Source organism: Esox lucius, chromosome 15 (genome assembly GCF_011004845.1).
Source record: "Esox lucius isolate fEsoLuc1 chromosome 15, fEsoLuc1.pri, whole genome shotgun sequence".
Classification (NCBI taxonomy): Eukaryota; Metazoa; Chordata; class Actinopteri; order Esociformes; family Esocidae; genus Esox; species Esox lucius.
The window spans coordinates 34,635,066-34,654,909 of record NC_047583.1 but is presented as its reverse complement, the minus strand read 5'-3'; the positions used below and the strand labels follow the sequence as shown (position 1 = coordinate 34,654,909).

The 19,844-nt window shown below is 40.5% G+C and overlaps 1 protein-coding gene across 6 annotated transcripts in view; it reads right to left on the bottom strand.

The window, feature by feature from the left end:
* Positions 1–739: 739 nt before the first annotated feature.
* The window catches only part of mocs1 (molybdenum cofactor synthesis 1), a 47,658-nt gene continuing 28,553 nt past the window's right edge, over positions 740–19,844 (bottom strand). For 3 of the 6 annotated variants that reach the window (XM_010866326.3, XM_010866327.3, XM_010866328.3), the window contains 4 exons: positions 19,672–19,782; positions 12,337–12,457; positions 3,755–3,802; positions 740–3,353 (listed from right to left, as the gene is read on the bottom strand). In XM_010866326.3, coding sequence (XP_010864628.1) covers positions 2,209–3,353; positions 3,755–3,802; positions 12,337–12,457; positions 19,672–19,782 — 1,425 coding nt within the window. In that variant the 3' untranslated portion in view covers positions 740–2,208. Of the gene's footprint in view, positions 3,354–3,739; positions 3,803–9,982; positions 10,525–12,336; positions 12,458–19,671; positions 19,783–19,844 lie in introns of those variants that run through there. The other 3 variants (XM_010866329.4, XM_010866331.4, XM_029125478.2) reach the window with 2 other exon arrangements.

The following is a 19,844-nucleotide window of genomic DNA, read 5'->3' as shown; positions in this document are numbered from 1 at the left end:
GGAATACATATTGCCTCATAAACTATTGAATATTCCACAGAGAAAGCAATGTAGGAAATGTTCAGGAGAATGTGTAGAGTAAGACAAACCTGTAGAATCATGGGGAATGGTGTGCTACATCTAGCAACACAATATTTCCACACCCCGTTTTTCCACAATGTAACTCAATGGATATGAAATACATATTGACTCATACATAAAAAAGATATTCTATACACCACAGTGAATGTATTGTTTGAAATGTGGATAGAGTGATTATATGCAAAAAAAATCAAGGGGCACTGTGTATTTGCAATTGTTGCTGGCAATATTTCCACACCCTGTTTTTCCACAATGTAACTCAATGGATATGAAATACATATTGACTCTATACGCCGCAGTGAATGTATTGAAGGAAATGTTCAGGAGACTCTATAGAGTTATTATATGCAACGAAATCAAGGGGCACTGTGTATTTGCAATTGTTTTCACAGAGTTACATTGTGGCCAATGGGATGGGCAGAGTAAAATGCCAGCAACAATTGCAAATACACAGTGCCCCTTGATTTTTTTTAACATTATCACTCTATAGATTCTCCTTGACATTTCCTACAATACATTCACTGTGGCATATAGAACAGTTTTTTCTGTATAAGTCAATATGTATTTCATAACCAGAGTTACATTGTGGCCAATGGGATGGGCGGAGTAAAATGCCAGCAACAATTACAAATACACAGTGCCCCATGATTTTTTTTAAACATAATCACTCTGTAGTTTTCTAAACATTTCCTACAATACATTCACTGCGGCGTATAGAATAGTTTTTTATGGGCAATATTAATTTCATATCTTTTGAGTTACAATGTGGCCAATGCTGTGTGAGTGTGATTTAAATATATTAGATTTGTAAAAATATCCAGATAATCTGTTTTCAATGTTAAATATATACTTTTAACATCAATGACTGATAAAATATTTTGATTGGATAAAATATTTTATAAAATTGTTTACCATAGTGTAGTTGGTGCATATTGCACCCATCCACCAACCCCTACACTCATTGCAATTGTTAATATGCTCACTATTGCCTCTAGCGGTCAACTAAATTTAACATATCATGCAAATGGTGTCTCAGATTTACGTAGATTAGTCTCTGAGACCAATCTATATTGTAAATGTTATGCCATATACACATGGTGTATCCGGCGATGATTCTTAAAATTTGTGGTGTTTGTGCTTTTGAACACCACCTTTCTGGAGCAAATCCGGCAATTTGCCTCCTCCAAATTATTGGGCTCACCTCTTTCAATTTGGCTCAAACCAAAATGTGCCCAGTGCAGTGCAGCTGTGTTCGGCTGTGTTAATGATCGCTGCCCACAAAACGCAACTTCCAAGCAATGACGACATTTTGCTGTGTATTGTGATGTTTCACCGTCCACTCTGCTGCAAATATTACAGCCTAATTATTTGAAACAGCCTTCATTACACAGCTTAACGTGTTAACGTTTAATATGCAATTGGATAACATTTCTATCCATGCATTTTAATGCGCATTGTCTAACTGATGGAAACTGACATAATTTTCCTTGCATTTGTTGTGACATTTCTAACATTGGCCAAAAATACCCTTATTCAGACTGGAAACATAGGATTTTGGAATAAAAATATGGTGCAGTTAAAAGATAAAAGTTTGTTAAAAGATAATTGTCTATAAAAGAATTGCCATCTGGCTCAAATAATCGTGATCAAGCAATTATGTAATAATTATGTAATAATTGCGACTATACTATGTAGTGTACAGCAAGTATTTAGCAGATGTTTATAATAAACCTGAAAAACTTATTTTGCACAAAAACAGCCCAAATTATCCAAATTCAATGATATCCAATTAAACAATTGATAAATTGTTATAAATTACGACAGATCTGATAAACATCCATCATGTTAAATTTTTAACCAGTCTTTAAAACAATAATGTTTTATCCCTGCTCATCCCTGTAAAAAGACGAGGGATAAGGTTGGAGATATGTAACCACTCAAAAGATCATACAATTTAATAATACAAATTATAGTTTGAAGTAAACATTAGTAAAACTAGAAAATATAATGGGCTCTCATTGGGAAAGACAGTTGAACTAAGCTCATGAGGCATTTTTAAGTTAGTTTCGATAAATGTGTTTATTAACCCCTGAACCTGGGCTGTCAACTCTTGTCAAGACTATGCAGTCAAGGTTCACAGTGGAAGTCCCTCTTTCCACCTGTCTTGCTGACCAGTTTGACATCAGTGATGGTCATGTCATGACTCACTGCCTTGCACATGTCGTAAAGCGCCAACGCTGCAACTGTGACGGCTGTCAGTGCCTCCATCTCCACGCCAGTGCGGCCTGTGGTACAGGCTGTCGCCGTTGCAATGGCTGCGTAGTGGGTGGCATCAAGGTTGAAGGTGACAGAGGTGTGGTCTAGGGGCAGCGGATGGCAGAGTGGGATAAGAGTGCTGGTCTGCTTGGCAGCCATGATGCCTGCGAGCTGCGCTACAGCTAATGCGTCACCCTTGGCTAACTGGTTGTTCTGAAGCAGGTGGAATGCAGTGGGGCCAAGATAAATGGTAGACATAGCTGTGGCACTTCGCCGTGTCAGGGATTTGCCGCCAACATCTACCATGGAGGCCCGGCCTTGTGCATCGGTATGGGTCAGCTGTGTCATTGGGTTTTCTGACATAGGGGTGTCTGAGGAATAAATACCCCCTCCAATGTATTCCTGTGTAGGTTGAATAAGTTTGGCTCGGGGGTCATCACTGGGAGTTTGACTGTGACATTGCCTTATGCTATGTGAGCCATGGTAGGCCAGAATTGCAGTGTTTATCAATAAGGTGCAAATTAAAGTATTCCTAGAGGTCTTTCTCTGGGCATTTTTTTTAATTAGGTTTGAACCCAAGGAAAGTTTATACCTGAGACAGTGTATGTTATTGTGAATCAGTGCTTTTGTGTGTGTCTCAGTACCAGAAGCCTTAGTTTGAAAACTACTGTTTGTTTGTAAGCATCCAATCCCATATTGTCGGAAGGGGACTAAATTGTAGTCAGCAGCATTCCCGTAAAGGCTACTTTTCACATTGGACCAATGACGGGTCCTTCCGCACTGCTGGGTTCCAGAGCAGCTGAATTCAGGCAGCACTGTTGAAACAGTGCAGCCTGAGAGGCACGATACTGCTACAATACTGTCACCACAGAGGTACTGTCGGAAGGTAATGGACAAAGTTATTGGAGGATTAACTGGAGAATCAACTGGAGAATCGAAGACACAGGAATGGGAGGGAGAGGATTTCTGTCTGACTCTGGATTTGTGTAGGGACAGAGGCCTTTGGGGTGTGATGCCTGAGGGACCAAGAGAAAAAATGTAGGACATTGGAAAACAGCATTGGAAAATGATTGCCATCCAGTCAGTCATAGTAATTTCATTTGAAAGTTAGCAATGAGTTTGAGGTAAAAAATGCCACTATTCAAGGAAATTATCATGCTTTCCAATTGTGTAAGAAAGATATACAATGGCTGTATGACTACTACAGAGAAAATATGTGCAAATGCAGACAGCACGCTTGAATGCTTAAACCATATCAAAGTAGTCTTATTCTGTAAATATTATGCAGTGCAATGAGAGAGAGAAGGCCCAGAAAAGGTAGAGGGAGAGATGGAGAGAAAGTATAAAAAAACATGAAGAAGGTGGAGGGAGAGACAGGGAAGTAAATGTGAGTATTACGTACTGCCGCATCACCCACCGATGAGAATCATGGGTCTGTTCTTCATCTGGGAGATACTGAACATGCCTGTTGAGAAGGATGGAGTGAATAAAGTTTGCTGCCTGTCTCCTACATTGAAATCCTTGCATAGAGAGGAAAATAGAGGGAAAATCATGAGTTGAGAGGCTCTCCATGCAACTTATTAAATGACCCAGCTATACTTTGTAAATTAAGGTGTCTTTGTGTTATTAATGTATCAATATCTATGAGAACATAGGGGCCTCATGTGTAATCCAGACTTGAGACCTTGAGAGTTATAGTTCTAAGAGCCCGTTTCAGACAGTTAGGATGCTGTGTAAAATGTAAAGATAAACAGAATGCAATGATGTGCCAATCATTTAAAGCCTATATTCAATAGAAAATAGTTCCAAGACAACATATCAAATGTTGAAACTGAGAAATGTTATGAAAAAATACATTTGAAAAAAGCTGGAACAAAAAGTGTAAATGCTGTGTAATGCTAAAAAACTAAACCTGGTGGAATATCACAACTAATTATGTCAATTGGCAACAAGTCAGTAACATGATTGGGTATTAAGACTATGGGCCTGTCAGAAGTGAGGATGGAGAGAAGTTAACCACTCTATGAAAGACTGAGCGAGCATACAGTGCCACAATTCAAGAATAACATCACAAGGTAAAATTGCGGAGTTTGTGGATCTTATCATCTACGGTACACAATATCATTAAGCGATTCAGAGAATCTGGAGTAATCTCTGGACCAATATTGATGGCTGAGATCTTTGGGCCCTCAGTCGGCATTTATTAATTATTACAATTTGTACTCTTAATATGGTCACCCAGCACAGCCAGAAGAGGACTGGCCACCTCTCTGAGACTGGTTCCTCTCTAGGTTTCTTCCTAAATTTCAGCTTATGGGAGTTTTTCCTAGCCACTGAAATTCAACACTACACTTAAACCTCCTTGAGGTTTAAGGCCGGGTGTTTTGTAAAGGCACTTGTGACAACTGCTGATGTAAAAAGGGCTTCATAAATAAATTTGATTGATTGATATAAGGTAAAGAATATTATAAGGTGGATCACATTGAAAAATGGTTAGAGCTTAAGAAGGTTAATCTAGAGAACTTTTCTAAAATAAATCAGATTTTTGATTTTATTGTTGTTAATTTGTTATTGCTCATTAGGTTTGGAGAGGGACAGTGTTATAAATCTGGGAGGTGATTCATGAATAGTTTTTTAAGAATGAGTAATTGAGGGGAAGTAATTAGGTTAGTAGGGAATTATGTTAAATACGTATTGTCAAGTAATCTTAAATTGATAAGAGATTGATGTAAAGGGATGACATTATTGCAATACATAAAAAAATGTTTTGTAGCATCACAGAAACAATACGTTTTGTGAGTATTGGAGGTTTGGAGATAGGAGTTAAGAGCCTCGCTACAGTATGATTCTGAGGCTCTTGTCCTCTGTGTGGACAGCATGCTAAAATTGAACAAAATACTGTATCTCATTTAAAAGTACTGAAATTAATGTATACATGACAAAAAATTATCTACCAGTCCCTTGGCCAAATAGTTACATTTCAGACACTGTATGGCAGTATTGGGACGGATTGGGACACACTAACTTGTCAGAAAATTACATCTCAGAATTTGATAATTTTGTCATGCATTGATATCACGCCAAGTTTGAATATTTAGCTAGATACCACCACTTACACTAAAATTTCTCATGAAGTTTACTTCCACCACAAATAGCATCAACAGAACTATATGGCTTTTGCCACTGGCCGTTTTAGTAGCTTATTAGCAAGCAAGCAAGTTTATTTATATGGCACAATTCATATATCGAAGCAATACAATGTCCTTTACTAAGAAAAATTTAATATAAATAGAAAAATACAATAACATAAAAACATACTCAAATGAAAACATCAAAACAATTGAAAACATCGTAATAAGAAAACACAATAAGAAAACATATAAAGATAAAACATTTTATAAAAACATTGGAAGCCATTAGGCTAAACAGTGCGGTTAAGTTTAAGTGCTCAGTCACAGGCAAGTGAAAATAGAAGTGTTTTGAACCAGGATTTAAAAAAGTATACGTTTGGGGCACATCTAAGATCTTCTGGTAGTTTATGCCAGTTGTTTACAGCATAAGTGCTAAACGCAGCTTCTCCGTGTTTAGTTTGGACTTTGGGCTCTACTAGCTGACCTGTGTTCATGGATCTAAGAGCCCTGCTCTTGTATTCTTCAAACATATCAGAAATGTATTTGGGTCCTAAACCATTCAGAGATTTATAAACTAAAAGCACTACTTTAAAATCTATTCTGTAACTGACTGAAAGCCAATGCAAAGATTTAAGAACCAGAGGGATGTGCTCTGTTCTCTTGGTCCTGGTTAACATTCTAGCAGCAGCATTCTGAATGAGAACTGATCCCTGGGGAACTGGGGTGGGGTGCATGTCATAGCCACCCTATCAGATACATTATTACCAATGGTGACAAAGTAACTCCGGCCATTTAGATAAGATCTGAACCAATCAAAGACTGTCCTGGAGAGTCTTACCCAATTTTCCAGCCTATCTATTATTGTTCAATGATCTACAGTGTCAAATGCTGCACTGAGATCTAATAGAACCGGAACTGTTATTTTATCAGAATCAGTATTCAGCCGTATATCATTTCAAACTTTAATCAGGGCCGTTTCTGTACTCTGGTGAGGTCGGAAACCTGACTGAAATATGTCCAAGAGACCGCTTGAGGTCACAAAATTGAGTTGATTGAAGACAACCTTCTCAATTATCTCTATAAAAGGGAGATTTGATTCAGGTCTATAGTTCCAGTGTTCTATTTTTTAATAGGGGCTTAAATGGCAGTTGTTTTTGGAGACGTTGGGAAAATGCCTGATTTGTAGAGAGCTATTAACTATTTGCTGTAGGTCCATTGTTAGAGAGTAATTTTTTTTTTTTTTAAAGTATGATGGCAGTATGTCGAGACAGCAAGTGGAATCTTTAAGATGTTGAACTGTTTCTTCTAGGGATTTTTGATAAATTGTATTAAATTGCCACATAATAACCAAGTTATGTCTTGGTGGTCGTAGTGACGGTACAGTGTCCTTATTAGATGGTGTAGTTCTTTTTTTCCACTAAAGAAACAGTTCTGATGCTATCTGCTTTATTGGGTTTGTAACCTTGTCGACCATGTCAAATAGAGTGTGGGTATTGTTGATATTGGTGTTGATCATTCCCGATAAATGTTGCTGTCTGGCCCTGCTTAACTCATTGTTGAAGCTACCAAGGCTTTGTTTATAGATGTCATAGTGAACTTGAAATGTAGTTTTCCTCCACTTATGATCCACTTTCCTAAATTCACCTTTCAGGGCGCTTACCATCATGATGGTTCTCCATGGTGTTTTCTGTTTGCTCATAGTTTTCTTTACCTTTACCTGTGCAACACGATCCATGACATTCAATATTTTGGCATTAAAATTATCCAGGAGTACATCAACTGACTCCATACTCTAATTAATGTACCTTTTATTAACAGAAACAGAGTTTACTGGAACATTCGGTGTGATAAGTGATTCAAAAACGACACAGTTATGATCAGACAGGGCCAAGTCTTTAACCATTACAGAGGAAATATCGAGACCTTTAGAGATAACCAGATCTAGAATGTGGCCTTGAGTGTGTGTACGCTCTTTCACATCTTGAGTGAGATCAAAAGTGTCAAGTAGTGCAAAAAGTTATTTGGCATTATTGTCTGTACTATTATCTATGTGGATGTTAAAATCCCCTGTAATAATAAACAAGTTATAATCAACTGATATAACAGAGTAGTTCAGCAAAAACATCAATACCATTTTCTAGAATATCGTGGAGGTCTGTAAATGGTTAAAAACTAGAGGTATTCAAAATAAATAAAATTACCTAGTGTATTTTTTTGCACTGAAATGTACCTTTGAATAGGGCAGCCACATCCTCCTCCTTTCCTTCCATTGACACATTCATATAGCCAAATGATTCAGGTGCTGTCTCGTTAAGAATAGTAGCACTAAAATCTTCTGTTAGCCAGGTTTCAGTGAGAAACATAAAATCTAGGTTGTAGGATATTAGAATGTCATTTACCAAGAATGATTTTTTTGGCGAGAGATCTGATATTAAGTAAAGCCGGCTTAAAAAATATAATATGGGTTCCTGGAGTAGTAGGTTGATGTGTTACAGTTTACAGATCAGACACGTTTACTTTATTGGTTGCATGCTCACAATTCCTTCTATTTCTAATCAATATAGGAATATAGATACTGGATCCTAGCTTGTACTCCAAACAGTCAGCATTTCTATTTTCACAATAGTGATTTTAGTTAGAGGGTCAGGAGAGGGGGGGTGGATACTCTGCCTATGAGTACTGTCCTTCAATTTTATCTTGTTTGGGAATGGCATTCCAAGAGCATGACGTATGATGTTTGGATGAACCCTATCAGGTCTAAAGCAGTCTTTACAGTTCAAAAAAATATAGAGCTTTCTAGCCTTAGGTTAGCCTGTTGTGCTATGTTAGCATTAGCATTTGTTGATTGACCTTCCGGACAGGACCCACAGTCCGACCGGAGGAGCGCTCCGGTGACTAAATCTTCTAAGCGGTTGATCCGCTCCTCCAACAGCTGTCTTAGCTCCTCCATCATAAAAAAAACACTCAAAAATACAAGAAGAACTATGCTGAGGTCCTCTTTTATAAATTACATAAAATTGTAAAAATATGATTAAAACAAATATAGAACAAAAAATGTAAGTAAGAAAATAAAGAATGGCTGGCAAATGACAGGAAGCAGGACAATTGCGTAATGCGACTAACAGGCATGAAAGCAGGAAGGACTGGCCTGAAATAGGCCTACTAGTATCTGACTACTTGGAAAATTAATAAGAATTGAGCAGTTGCTAACGAGACTGAAGACAAACTTTACACTGACAAAGCTATTTCATGGCACAACAACGTTTGTTTTTCTTTCATTCGTGATTGACATCGATATAATAACTATTAAGATAGGTGATAATAACTAACTTTTTTTGTCAAGTAAAGAGACAAGAAAATCTGGTCCACAACATGTTTATAGGGGGGAAAACCTTTGGGGTCTTACTGAAAAAAATCCTTCATAGTGCATCTTTGAGTACTTGGTATCGGTGCATCCCTAATAAAAACAGATACAATTATTTAGTGGACATCACTGCATGGGCTCAGGAACACTTCTGCAAACCATTGTCTGTGAACACAGTACATCGAAGCATCTACAAATGCAAGTTAAAACTCTACCATGCAAAGAAGAAACCATACATATACAACATTCAGAAATGCCAGCGCCTTCTCTGGGCCCGAGCTCATTATAGATCAGTGTTTCTCAACTCTGCTCCTGGGCGCCCCCCCTGCCCTGCATGGTTTAGATCTCTCCCTGCTCTATCACACCTGATTCAAATGATCAGCTCATTATCAAGTTCTTCATGAGCTACATCTAGTATGTAAGGGCAGGGAGAGATCTAAAACATGCAGGGCAGGGAGACGTCCAGAAGCAAGGTTGAGAAACATTGTTTTAGATGGACTGAGACAAAGTGGAAAACTGTCCTGTGGTCCAATCATAATTTGAGATTATTTTCGGGAATCATGGATACCGCGTCCTCCGGGCTAAAGAGGACAGGGACCATCCGGCTTCTTATCAGTGCACAGTGTAAAAGCCAGCATATCCATGGCTCTGTAGTAAAAGAGTCCAGCAGCTTAAAAGGCCTGCCTGCAGTCCAGACCTGTCCCCTATTGAAAATGAAATTAAAAATACAGCAAAGGAGATCCTGAAATGTTGAGCAGCTGCAATCCTACATAAATCAATCAAATGTATTCATAAAGCCCTTTTTACAACAGCAGTTGTCACAAAGTGCTTTTACAGAGACACCCGGCCTTATAGCAAGCAAGAATGTGACAACATTCCACTTTCAAAACTACAGCAATTGTTCTCCTCCGTTCTAAAAAGCGTAATGTTGTTGAAAAAGATGCAAAACAGTGGTAAACAGTGTCCCAAAATGTTCATATTGCTGGAATCAAATTCAAAATGGGCATTCATTTTTCAAACAGTGATACTGAGATATTTTATTGTTTTTGGAAGTGTTGTCTTTGTACTTTTATCAATTAAATATAGGGAAAATTATTTGCACATCATTGCATTCACATTTCTATTAGCAATTTACACAGCGTCCCAACATTTTTGGAAACAGGGTTGTAGATTTTCCAGGTTTTTAGAATAAGAACAGGTATGTGTAGCCTTGAGTAAGATTTAGTTTATTTATTTATTTTATAATGCCCTTTTTACATCAGCAGTTGTCACAAACCGCTTTTAGAAAACACCTAGCCTGAAACCACAAAGAGCAAGCAACAATAAGGTTGAAGCACAAAGGCTAGGAAAAACTCCCTAAACAGGCCAAAACTAAGGAAGAAACCTTTAGAGGAACCAGGTTCTGAAGGGAGGCCTGTTCTTTTCTGGCTGTGCCAGATTTTAAAAGTACCAATTGTAATCATTAATAAATGCATGTAGGCTGTGGCCAGGGTCTGGAAAACATAATCCAAGCATGACCAAATGGACAAGGTCAGGATCAATCGGGAGAGGAATGGTCAGCGGTGTGACAGAAGAAATCGTCAAGTATCAGCCACTTGATCGGCAACACAACCAGGAGTACTTTGGACTGGGATAGCTACGAGTCATTTGGGCCTGGTAGTCCTGAAGTGTGGTCCAAGGGCTCATATCCATCTAAGTTTAAACGGAGCAGGATACAAGGACAATTTAGAGAGTGCATTCCTTAGATTTACAAAGGAGAACTGACTCTACTCCCCTGGCACAATAATACAGCAGCATAAAACCTTGGGTCTGAGGTGGGGGGGGGGTCCACTGACACTATCTGAGAGTAACCCCAGACAGGGCCCAACAGACAGGAGTTCACTCCATCCACTTTTTCAAGCATCAACCAGAGGGACACCAACCTCAACCACCCTGAAAGGGGGCAGAGTATAGCCCACAGAGTTCACTCCCATTGAATGAGGACAGCAACAGAGAAGAACTGTAAGCCAGTGACTCTGCCCCCTATGGAATTGGAGAGAGGACATCCCAGTAGAGATGACAGCCTGCCTGGCAAAGGCAGCAAGGATGGATTGTATCCAAGCCATTGATTCACTTTCACACCCCTGGGCCAGATTACACAAAATCATAGACCTTCCTGAAGAGATATAATTCAATCTTTTGTCAACACATAAAGGTTTGCACAGAGTCTGCATCTCTAACCTTAAATTGGCAGATCATACCACAGTAGTGGACAAAACATGGGTGGACAATTGAAGTCAAGAGGTATTTGTAAAATGCAGGAGAGCAACCTATTTCTGGGTAAAATCTAGGGAGATGCATGAAAGTGATAAGAGGAATAAGCTTAACTGGTTTAGACCAGACGCATTGATGAAAATGTCAGTTATTTTGAGAGATGTTGTCACACCTTACCTATACAAAAATGAGTTTTTTAGCTGTACGTGAGACAGACTTTCACTGATCTTGTGTTAATGTCTTTCTGTCTCTATTTGCAAATATTATAAACTGTTATTGTGTTAAAGAGTATTTTGATCTCTGTCTTGCCTGTCTTAGAAAGAGTTCAAATTGGTGAATTTCTACCACCCAGTGTAGAGAGGCTAATACTGGAGTAATATGTCAAAATGTTTTCATTCTAGTTAAGATTCTAGCAGCCGTGTTCAGCACTAATTCAAGTTTATTTACCGATTTATCAGGGTAACTTGGAGGGAAGAGCATTGCAGTAATATAATCTTGATTATCAATAATTCAGAGTTTGCCTAATAAGACCTTGACTCAAACAATTTGCATAAAACAGATACCAAAGCTGAGGGTGGGTGATAAACTCCTGCTAGCGTTAATAGTGCATTATGACCAAGGACACACTTAGGGTTGAGTTGGATGGAAACAAGATAACTTCTAACAATACCCCTTTGCCTGTGCGAGGAGGTGCCAACACAGTACCTTGACAAAAGTGTATCAATAGCATAAGGACAATCAAAATGTTCATGCATCTTAGCAGCACTGGTTGAGCTATTTAAAGCTGGGGGAGGAGCATAGAGAACAGCCTGATGGGGAAGTGACCAATTCCGAGTATCAACTGCATATTGTCAGTTCCCATATGCTCTGCATGAGGCTAAAATGAGAGCCGGGTTTGAGGAAATTACCAAACTCTAAAATTTCACCTTTTTTGAAAGTCAGTTCTTACCATTTCAAATAACACAAATTATAATATCCTCAAAAGAGGGATGCACTACTACTGTTTGTTTCGTTGTCTTTCATTGACTCCTAAACTAATGATTTGTTTGCAAGGTGAGCCTTCTGAATTGGAAAGATAATATTAATCTTCAAATAATGTGCATGGCCCCAAAGGTAATTAATGTAAGCAAGTGGAGGAAACAGGGAGGGAATTTTCTGAACACGTCCAAGAAAAAACACTCCCTTCCTTTGCAAAATGTTTTGCTGTGGTGCGCACTAATGGATACACCTCAGGAAAAATTTGAACATTACCTGCATGTTGTTTTTTCTTCCTGCCCACGGCAGCACCAATGATTTCCAGCAGTTCCTGGTCAGATGCTCCGGAGCGTAGAACATCCCGAAGCGACACCTCCATGTTCTCAAACAGACACACCTGTGAGGAAGTGATGGGCATGGTTAATCAAATTTTCAAATAACTAGAATTAGGTTAGTATTCGAGTACTGGTGGGTGTACAAATCTTTGACCCCCCAATTTCTTTTAATATTATTATACTTTTTTGGTTGAAATAAATAGTCCTGAAAATTATTTTTCTAAATACTATTAAAATTTCAATTGAGAATTTAAAGATACGATATATCAATAACTTGACATAAAAAAATATTACATGCTTTTAAATCCTTTTTATAGCATTCGTCCCTTCACACGTGTTTGTTGTTTACATACATTAATCAAAGCTGTAGTGGTATGGTGGCCCAGTCAGTCAGATTGACGCTATATATACACTTTATACTGCTAGCAAGCAGGATGAGAATTAACCCTTGTGCCCTCCTCAAATTTACTACCCTCTTGATACCTTTGAGGACAAAAATGTCCCATTGACTTCCATTAAAAACACATTTTTTATCTAACTGCCATTATTGTATAAAACCATGCATTCTGTAATGTAAGCATTTCATTTTGAAGAAAAGTAGTGATAGTTGAAATTTTTACTGTATTCCACCACACGCACACACACACACACACACACACACACACACTTTTACTGTATTCTACCAGATTCAACCATTTTCCCATTGTAGGCCAATGGATGAAATTCTTGTATTTTTTGCCAGTTATATTATGGAGCCATGTGACTACCAAGGGGCACCAAGAGTTTTTAAGTGCGTGCGCGTGCACACACGCACGCACGCACACACACACACGGACGCACACGTGGTGGAATACAGTAAACATTTCAAATATCACTACGTGGTGGAATACAGTAAACATTTCAAATATCACTACTTTTATTCAAAATGGAATGCTTACATTACAGAATGCATGGTTTTATACTGTAATGGCAGTGAGATAAAAAAAAATTTTTTTAATGGAAGTCAATGGGACATTTTTGTCCACGAAGGTGTCAGGAGGGTGCAAAATTCATAAAAAAAGAGTATGAAAGACATGTAAGGTTGAAATTGGATTTCAAAAATGTAACTAAAAATAAGAATTCTGGCAAAAACCATGCCCCTAGTTGCAACACAGACAAAATGATCACCAAATCCCCCCCAAAAAAAATGCAAAAAGGACAAAAATGTCCAAGGGTGGCAGAAGGGTTTACTAATTCAATGGAAAGTTGGAGAGTTGTAACCCACAAAAAAAAAAATGTGGGCTACAAAACGCTACGCAATGTTAGGCGGTGGAATCTAAAGGTGGTTGGGAGCGCAGAAAATGATGAGTTAAGCAAATAGAATATAGCTGGCTACCTTAGCTAAGTAGTTTCTCTAGACTTCTCCATACAATAAACTCAAAGTTGAGTGCAGATAAATATTGGCTTCTAGTTGTGTGTGTCTACCACACTGGTTCCTCCATAAGTACTGTCTTTTCTTTCACGAGCAGCCACTGACGTTAGATTAGAACGTCATCCACTCATAGCATGCACTTACAGACTCAAAAACAGTTGTTTACCTCCTGGCCATAAGACCCCTCAACCAGCAACATTGATCCAAGATCATACTGATCACACATGAAGATTCCAGAAGCTTTGATGTCCTTTCAGGTACTTTTATTGGGCATTAGAATAGTCCTTTGCATGTACCATTCATAAGCATATTATACTCATATATATATATATATAAAAAATACTCAATGCTTCTAACATACTCTTCATACTCCCCCATCCTACTCTTACATAATTTATGCTAGTTTACATTCTCTATGTACAGTTGTGCTCAAAAGTTTGCATACCCTTGGAGAATTGGTAATATGTACCATTTGTAAAAATAAAATAAAAAATAAAATAAAACATGAATGAGCAGGCAAAACAAATAAATTGTATTTCTTATGGGATTGACATTCAACTTTAGATCATAATAGAATGACACAATCATAAAACAAAACACGGCAAAGAAAAAAATGAACTGACCCGTCAGCCGATCACATTGCTAAATGTTTTTCCAGTGTTGTCTCAATGGAGGAGCTTAAGAAGAAAAACATGGCATAATTTCCTCATGCGCAAACGGAAATCCCATGGTGACGCCGGTGGAGATTGGAATGCTATTTACCAAATAGTGGTTCCTACAGCCTTTCGACAAACTGTTTTATCCCTTGCTAATGATCACCAGTGGTCTGGTCATTTGGGAGTCACCAAGACTTATGATGACTTATGGTTGCATCACAAGGGTGCTGCAACATTTCTTTTTACCCTGTTTAAAACAGGATGTGGCTCAGTACTGTTGGACTTGCAACACCTGTCAGGTAACTGTAAACCAGGTTATTCCTCCCGCTCCTCTTTGTCCCATACTCGCCACAGGCGAACCCTTCGAACATGTGATTGTTGATTGTGTTGGACCATTACCGAAAACAAAAGCTGGTAACCAGTTTCTGTTGACGATGGTGTGTGGCCACACGATACCCAGAGGCCATTCCTCTGAGAAGGATTACTGCTCCGGTGGTGAGCAAAGCCTTGATTAAATAATTTTCAACATTTGGGTTACCTAAGGTGGTACAAAATGATCAAGGTACAAATTTATTTTCTAAGCTTTTCAAACAGGTGTTAAAGAACTTAACGCATCGTTTGTCAAGGGCATATCACCCAGAGTCTCAGGGTGCGGTTGAACACTGAAGTCTAAGCTCTGTAAATATTGTTTGGAATCGGAGAAGTATTGGGATGAGGGAGTTCCTCTAGTTTTGTTTGCTGTCCGTGAGACGGCACAGGAATCCCTGAACTTGTGTTTGGACACAGACAGAGGACTTATGAAAGTCCTTAAGGATCAGTTTACATCAGAAGGATTGTCCATCCTCTCTCAAGGAGTGTGGTTCCAGAGCCCAAGCCGTGCGTAGAGGTGATCCCGACTACCTCTAATCGGAACCTCTCAACCTCATGCACTAACTCAGGCTCCTTCCCCGCCAGCGAGGTGACATTCCACGTCCTTAGAGCCAGTTTCCGTGTCCAGAGATCGGGTTGTCTAGGCCCCCTGCCTTCGACTGCCGCCCGATCCTCTTCGCACCGGCCCCTTATGGTCCCTCCTGTGGGTGGTGAGCCCACGGGAGGGCGGCCCCACGTCGCCCGTTCGGGCTGAGCCCGGCCGGGCCCCATGGGGGAAGGCCCGGCCACCAGGCGCTCGCATACGAGCCCCAACCCCAGGCCTGGCTCCAGGGTGGGGCCCCGGCTGCGCCATACCGGGCGACGTCACGGTACTCAAAATTGTATTCTTCATTAAGGGGGTTTTGAACCGCTCTTAGTCTGACCCGTCGCCTAAGACCTGTTTGCCTTGGGAGACCCTACCCAACATATAGCCCCAGACAACATAGCTCCTAGGGTCACTTGGGTACTCAAACCCCTCCACCACGTTAAGGTGGCAGTTCTTGGAGGGGCTTGCCCACTTCAGGTTGGTGGAGAGTGCCTGCCTCAAATGGAGGAGTTTAAGTATCTAGGGGTCTTGTTCACGAGGGAGGGAAGGATGGAACGGGAGATTGACAGACGGATCGGTGCAGCTTCTGCAGTAATGCAGTCGATGTATCGGTCTGTCGTGGTGAAGAAAGAGCTGAGCCGCAAGGCGAAGCTCTCGATTTACCAGTCAATCTACGTTCCTAGGGTCATGACCGAAAGGACAAGATCCCGAATACAGGCGGCCGAAATGAGCTTTCTCCGCAGGGTGGCCGGGCGATCCCTTAGAGATAGGGTGAGAAGCTCGGTCACCCGGGAGGAGCTCAGAGTAGAGCCGCTGCTCCTCCACATCGAGGTGGCTTGGGCATCTTTTTCGGATGCCTCCGGAACGCCTTCCTGGGAAGGTGTTCCGGTCCCGTCCCACCGGGAGGAGACCCCGGGGAAGACCTAGGACACGCTGGAGGGACTATGTCTCCCGGCTGGCCTGGGAACGCCTCGGTGTCCCCCCGGAAGAGCTAGAGGAAGTGTCTGGGGAGAGGGAAGTCTGGGCATCCCTGCTTAGACTGCTGCCCCCGCGACCCGGCCCCGGATAAGCGGAAGAAGATGGATGGATGGATTGTATGCAAAGGAAAATGTGTTAGACTACGTGAATCGCTTTTGAGAGTGCCTACATGGCACCTATGCGCTGGCATAGGTGCCATCTTCCTCACAGAGACGTATGAAACGTCATTATGATAAACATGCTGTTTCTCGTCCTCTGTGGCCGGGTGACCAACTTCGTGTTGTTACCTGTACCAGGTGCGTCATGGTCTGCACATTTCTCGGGTCCTTATGTGATAGAAAAGAAACTAAGTGAAACTGATTGTGATAACAACCCCTGATAGAAAACGCCAATCCCGTGTGACGTACCACCCCAGACCCATCACCCAGATAGACAGTTTAGAGAAGCCGGCAGACACTGCAGTCTCCTCTATTGCTACTGCTGGCGTAGTAGGCGTGCATGTCAGTGATGCTGGTGAAGATGGTTTGGGGTAGCGCAATACTCAGCAGTAGCGCGCTAGATTGCCCAACTCAGAAATGCTGCCGTCTCTTCCATATATGCTGGGTCATTTAACCGACTAACAGGTAGATTACATTGTGAAGCTGTTACACAGCATTCCTTGTCTTTTTAGTAATGTTCCTACATGCACAAATGTGTTAGAGCATGACATTAATGTTGGAAGCAACACGCTTCCAAACGAAAGATAATGAGGAACGAAGTACATTACTTGCTGGAGAATTACCTGGCTATGCCAAATTCAAGTCCATGTCCGTGCATTCTGGTTCCCAAACCTGATGGCACATCTACGGATTATTGAAAGGTCAATGCTGTCACAGTGCCTGACTCGTACCCGTTGCCCAGACTGGATGAGTGTATTGACACTGTTGGTGCTGCAACTCAGGTAACCAAGCTAGATCTACTAAAAGGTTACTGGCAGGTGCCGTTATCCCCTTAGTTTTCCTCCACCATATGTACAACCAGAACCAACGCCTTATGCGTTGGGCGCTTACTGTGAAAACTATAATTCGGAGATCCGTCACAAAAATGGTTCTGATATTGTACTGGCCGATGCTTTGTCTCATGTTTAGAGATGTATGATTTATTTTCTATCCTGTGTGGAAGCCTTTACACGTTGAACAGTGTTCTGTATACTTTTTATGTCTTGTGTCGCAAACCATAGTGGTTTGTTCATTTAAGGATGGGAGTGTTACGCATGCAGGTACCCTGTATGTGCGTTTAATATTCCCCTCCTGCCGTGTCCCCAGGAGTCCATTATGTTCCTGATTTTTGGGTGTTTCCTACCTGGCAGTCATGGGTGCATCGCCTGACTGCTGAGGTGGACCAATCAGTGGACACCCCTTGCACCACCTGATCCTTTTTCCAATACCCAACCACATCACAAATCCCTGGTTTAAAAACCCAGTCAGTTGGTTATCCCAGAGACTCTTTTGCTTTACCCCACATTGACATAGACCCTCTTGAGATACATACACTTTTGATAGACAGACACTCTGTTCATTCATCACTTAGTTTAACACATAAATCTCACTTTGTCCTGTTTCATGTGAGTATGTATTGCTTTGGTGTTTTGAGTGGTGTTGCCCAGTCAATTGTCTGCTGTTTTGTTCTTGTTCAACATGTGTGTTTTTGTTTGTCCCTGGAAGGTGTTTTTTAGCAAGTCTCCCTTGGGCTTACACAAGCCGTAGGAAAACTTTGTCTAAAAACACTATTTAGAACTGAGCAGACCACCCACTGTATTTTTGTATTGGTTAGTAGTCAGCTAAGCGGTTCTTGAGGCAGGCAAGTTCAGTTTAGGGGTTTATGGACTATATTTCATTTCTTGGGTCCAGCTCAGCCCCCTTTCCCTAACCCCTTTACCATGTGTTTATAATAAACGTTTAATGTTTGACGGTAGGTTTGGTTGTCTGTGTCGTTTGTTCTCACTGTTCATGTACACTACACCACTCCGCATGAGTTTTGGGTCTCTGTACCATCCATCTTAGACTGCTAGAGCCACAGGGTTTGTAACAACCCCTGTTCAAAAGTCTGCATACCCTTAATTCTTAATACTGTGTATTGCCCCCTTTAGCATCAATGACAGCGTGCAGTCTTTCATAATAGTTGTCTATGAGGCCCCGACTTCTTGCAGGTGTTGTAGCTGCCCACTCGTCTTGGCAAAATGCCTCCATGTCATGCAAAGTCTTTGGTCATCTTGCATGAACAGCACGTATGAGATCTCCCCAGAGTGGCTCTATGATATTATGGTCAGTCGACTGTGATGGCCACTCTAGAACCTTCACCTTTTTCTGTTGTAACCACTGGAGGGACAACTTGGTCTTGTGCTTAGGGTCATTGTTACACTGGAAAGTCCAAGAGCGTCCCATACGCAGCTTTCGAGCAGAAGAATGCAAACTGTCTGCAAATTGTCTGCCAGTACATGCTGCATTAATTGCCATCAATTTTCACAAGATTCCCCTTACCTTTAGAGCTCAAACAGAACATCATTGAGCCACCACCAAGCCTCACGGTGGGGATGGTCATATTTTCAAAACCAATGCCAAAATGTCACAAATTCTGCCAGGGTGTGCAAACTTATGAGCACAACTGTATATTACTGCCATACTTGCCATATCTACAGTATAATATGCAATACAACTACCAATATTGCTGCTAGTTGACAGTACTCTTATACTATGCAGTGTTATGTATATTATAGCTTTATCCTCTTGTTATATGTTCTGCTTAAATTCTCACTACGTAGTTGTAGTGTGCTATGCCACCATTCATAAGCTTATTGCACTCATATGTATCTATAACATTCAATAACTCAACCAATTGCTGCTAGTTTACACTTATGTATATTACTGCCATACCTGACATATCTAAATGTTCTATAATACTACCCAGATTGTTTACAGTTATTTTTTTAAACTGCTGCTAGTATAACAGTGTTATGTAAATTATTGCTTTAATTTATTATTTTCTGTATTCTATATTTAATATAATATCTATATTTTTGCTTATATACTTTTCTTAATCTCTCACTAATTAGTTATCGAGCTATGTCACAAGAATTTAATTGTGCAGGATGACGCTGTGTTGTTCGGTGCATTTGACAATTAAACCTTGAATCATACACCTGTCTCACATACGACTGTTGTTAGTGTGTGTGAGACATTAAGCACACAAACAAGCACCCACATGACATCTACAACCACCCCTTCACTGGCTACTGACCTTGAGGTTGCCGTTGGCCGTGATGCGTAGCCGGTTGCAGGAGCCACAGAAGTGGTCTGACATGGAGGTGATGAAACCTACCTGTCCCTGAAAGCCTGGCACTTTATATGTCTAGGGAAGAGAGTAGACAACAGAGGGTAATGTGGACATGGCCTAAAGTCACCTTCTCCCCA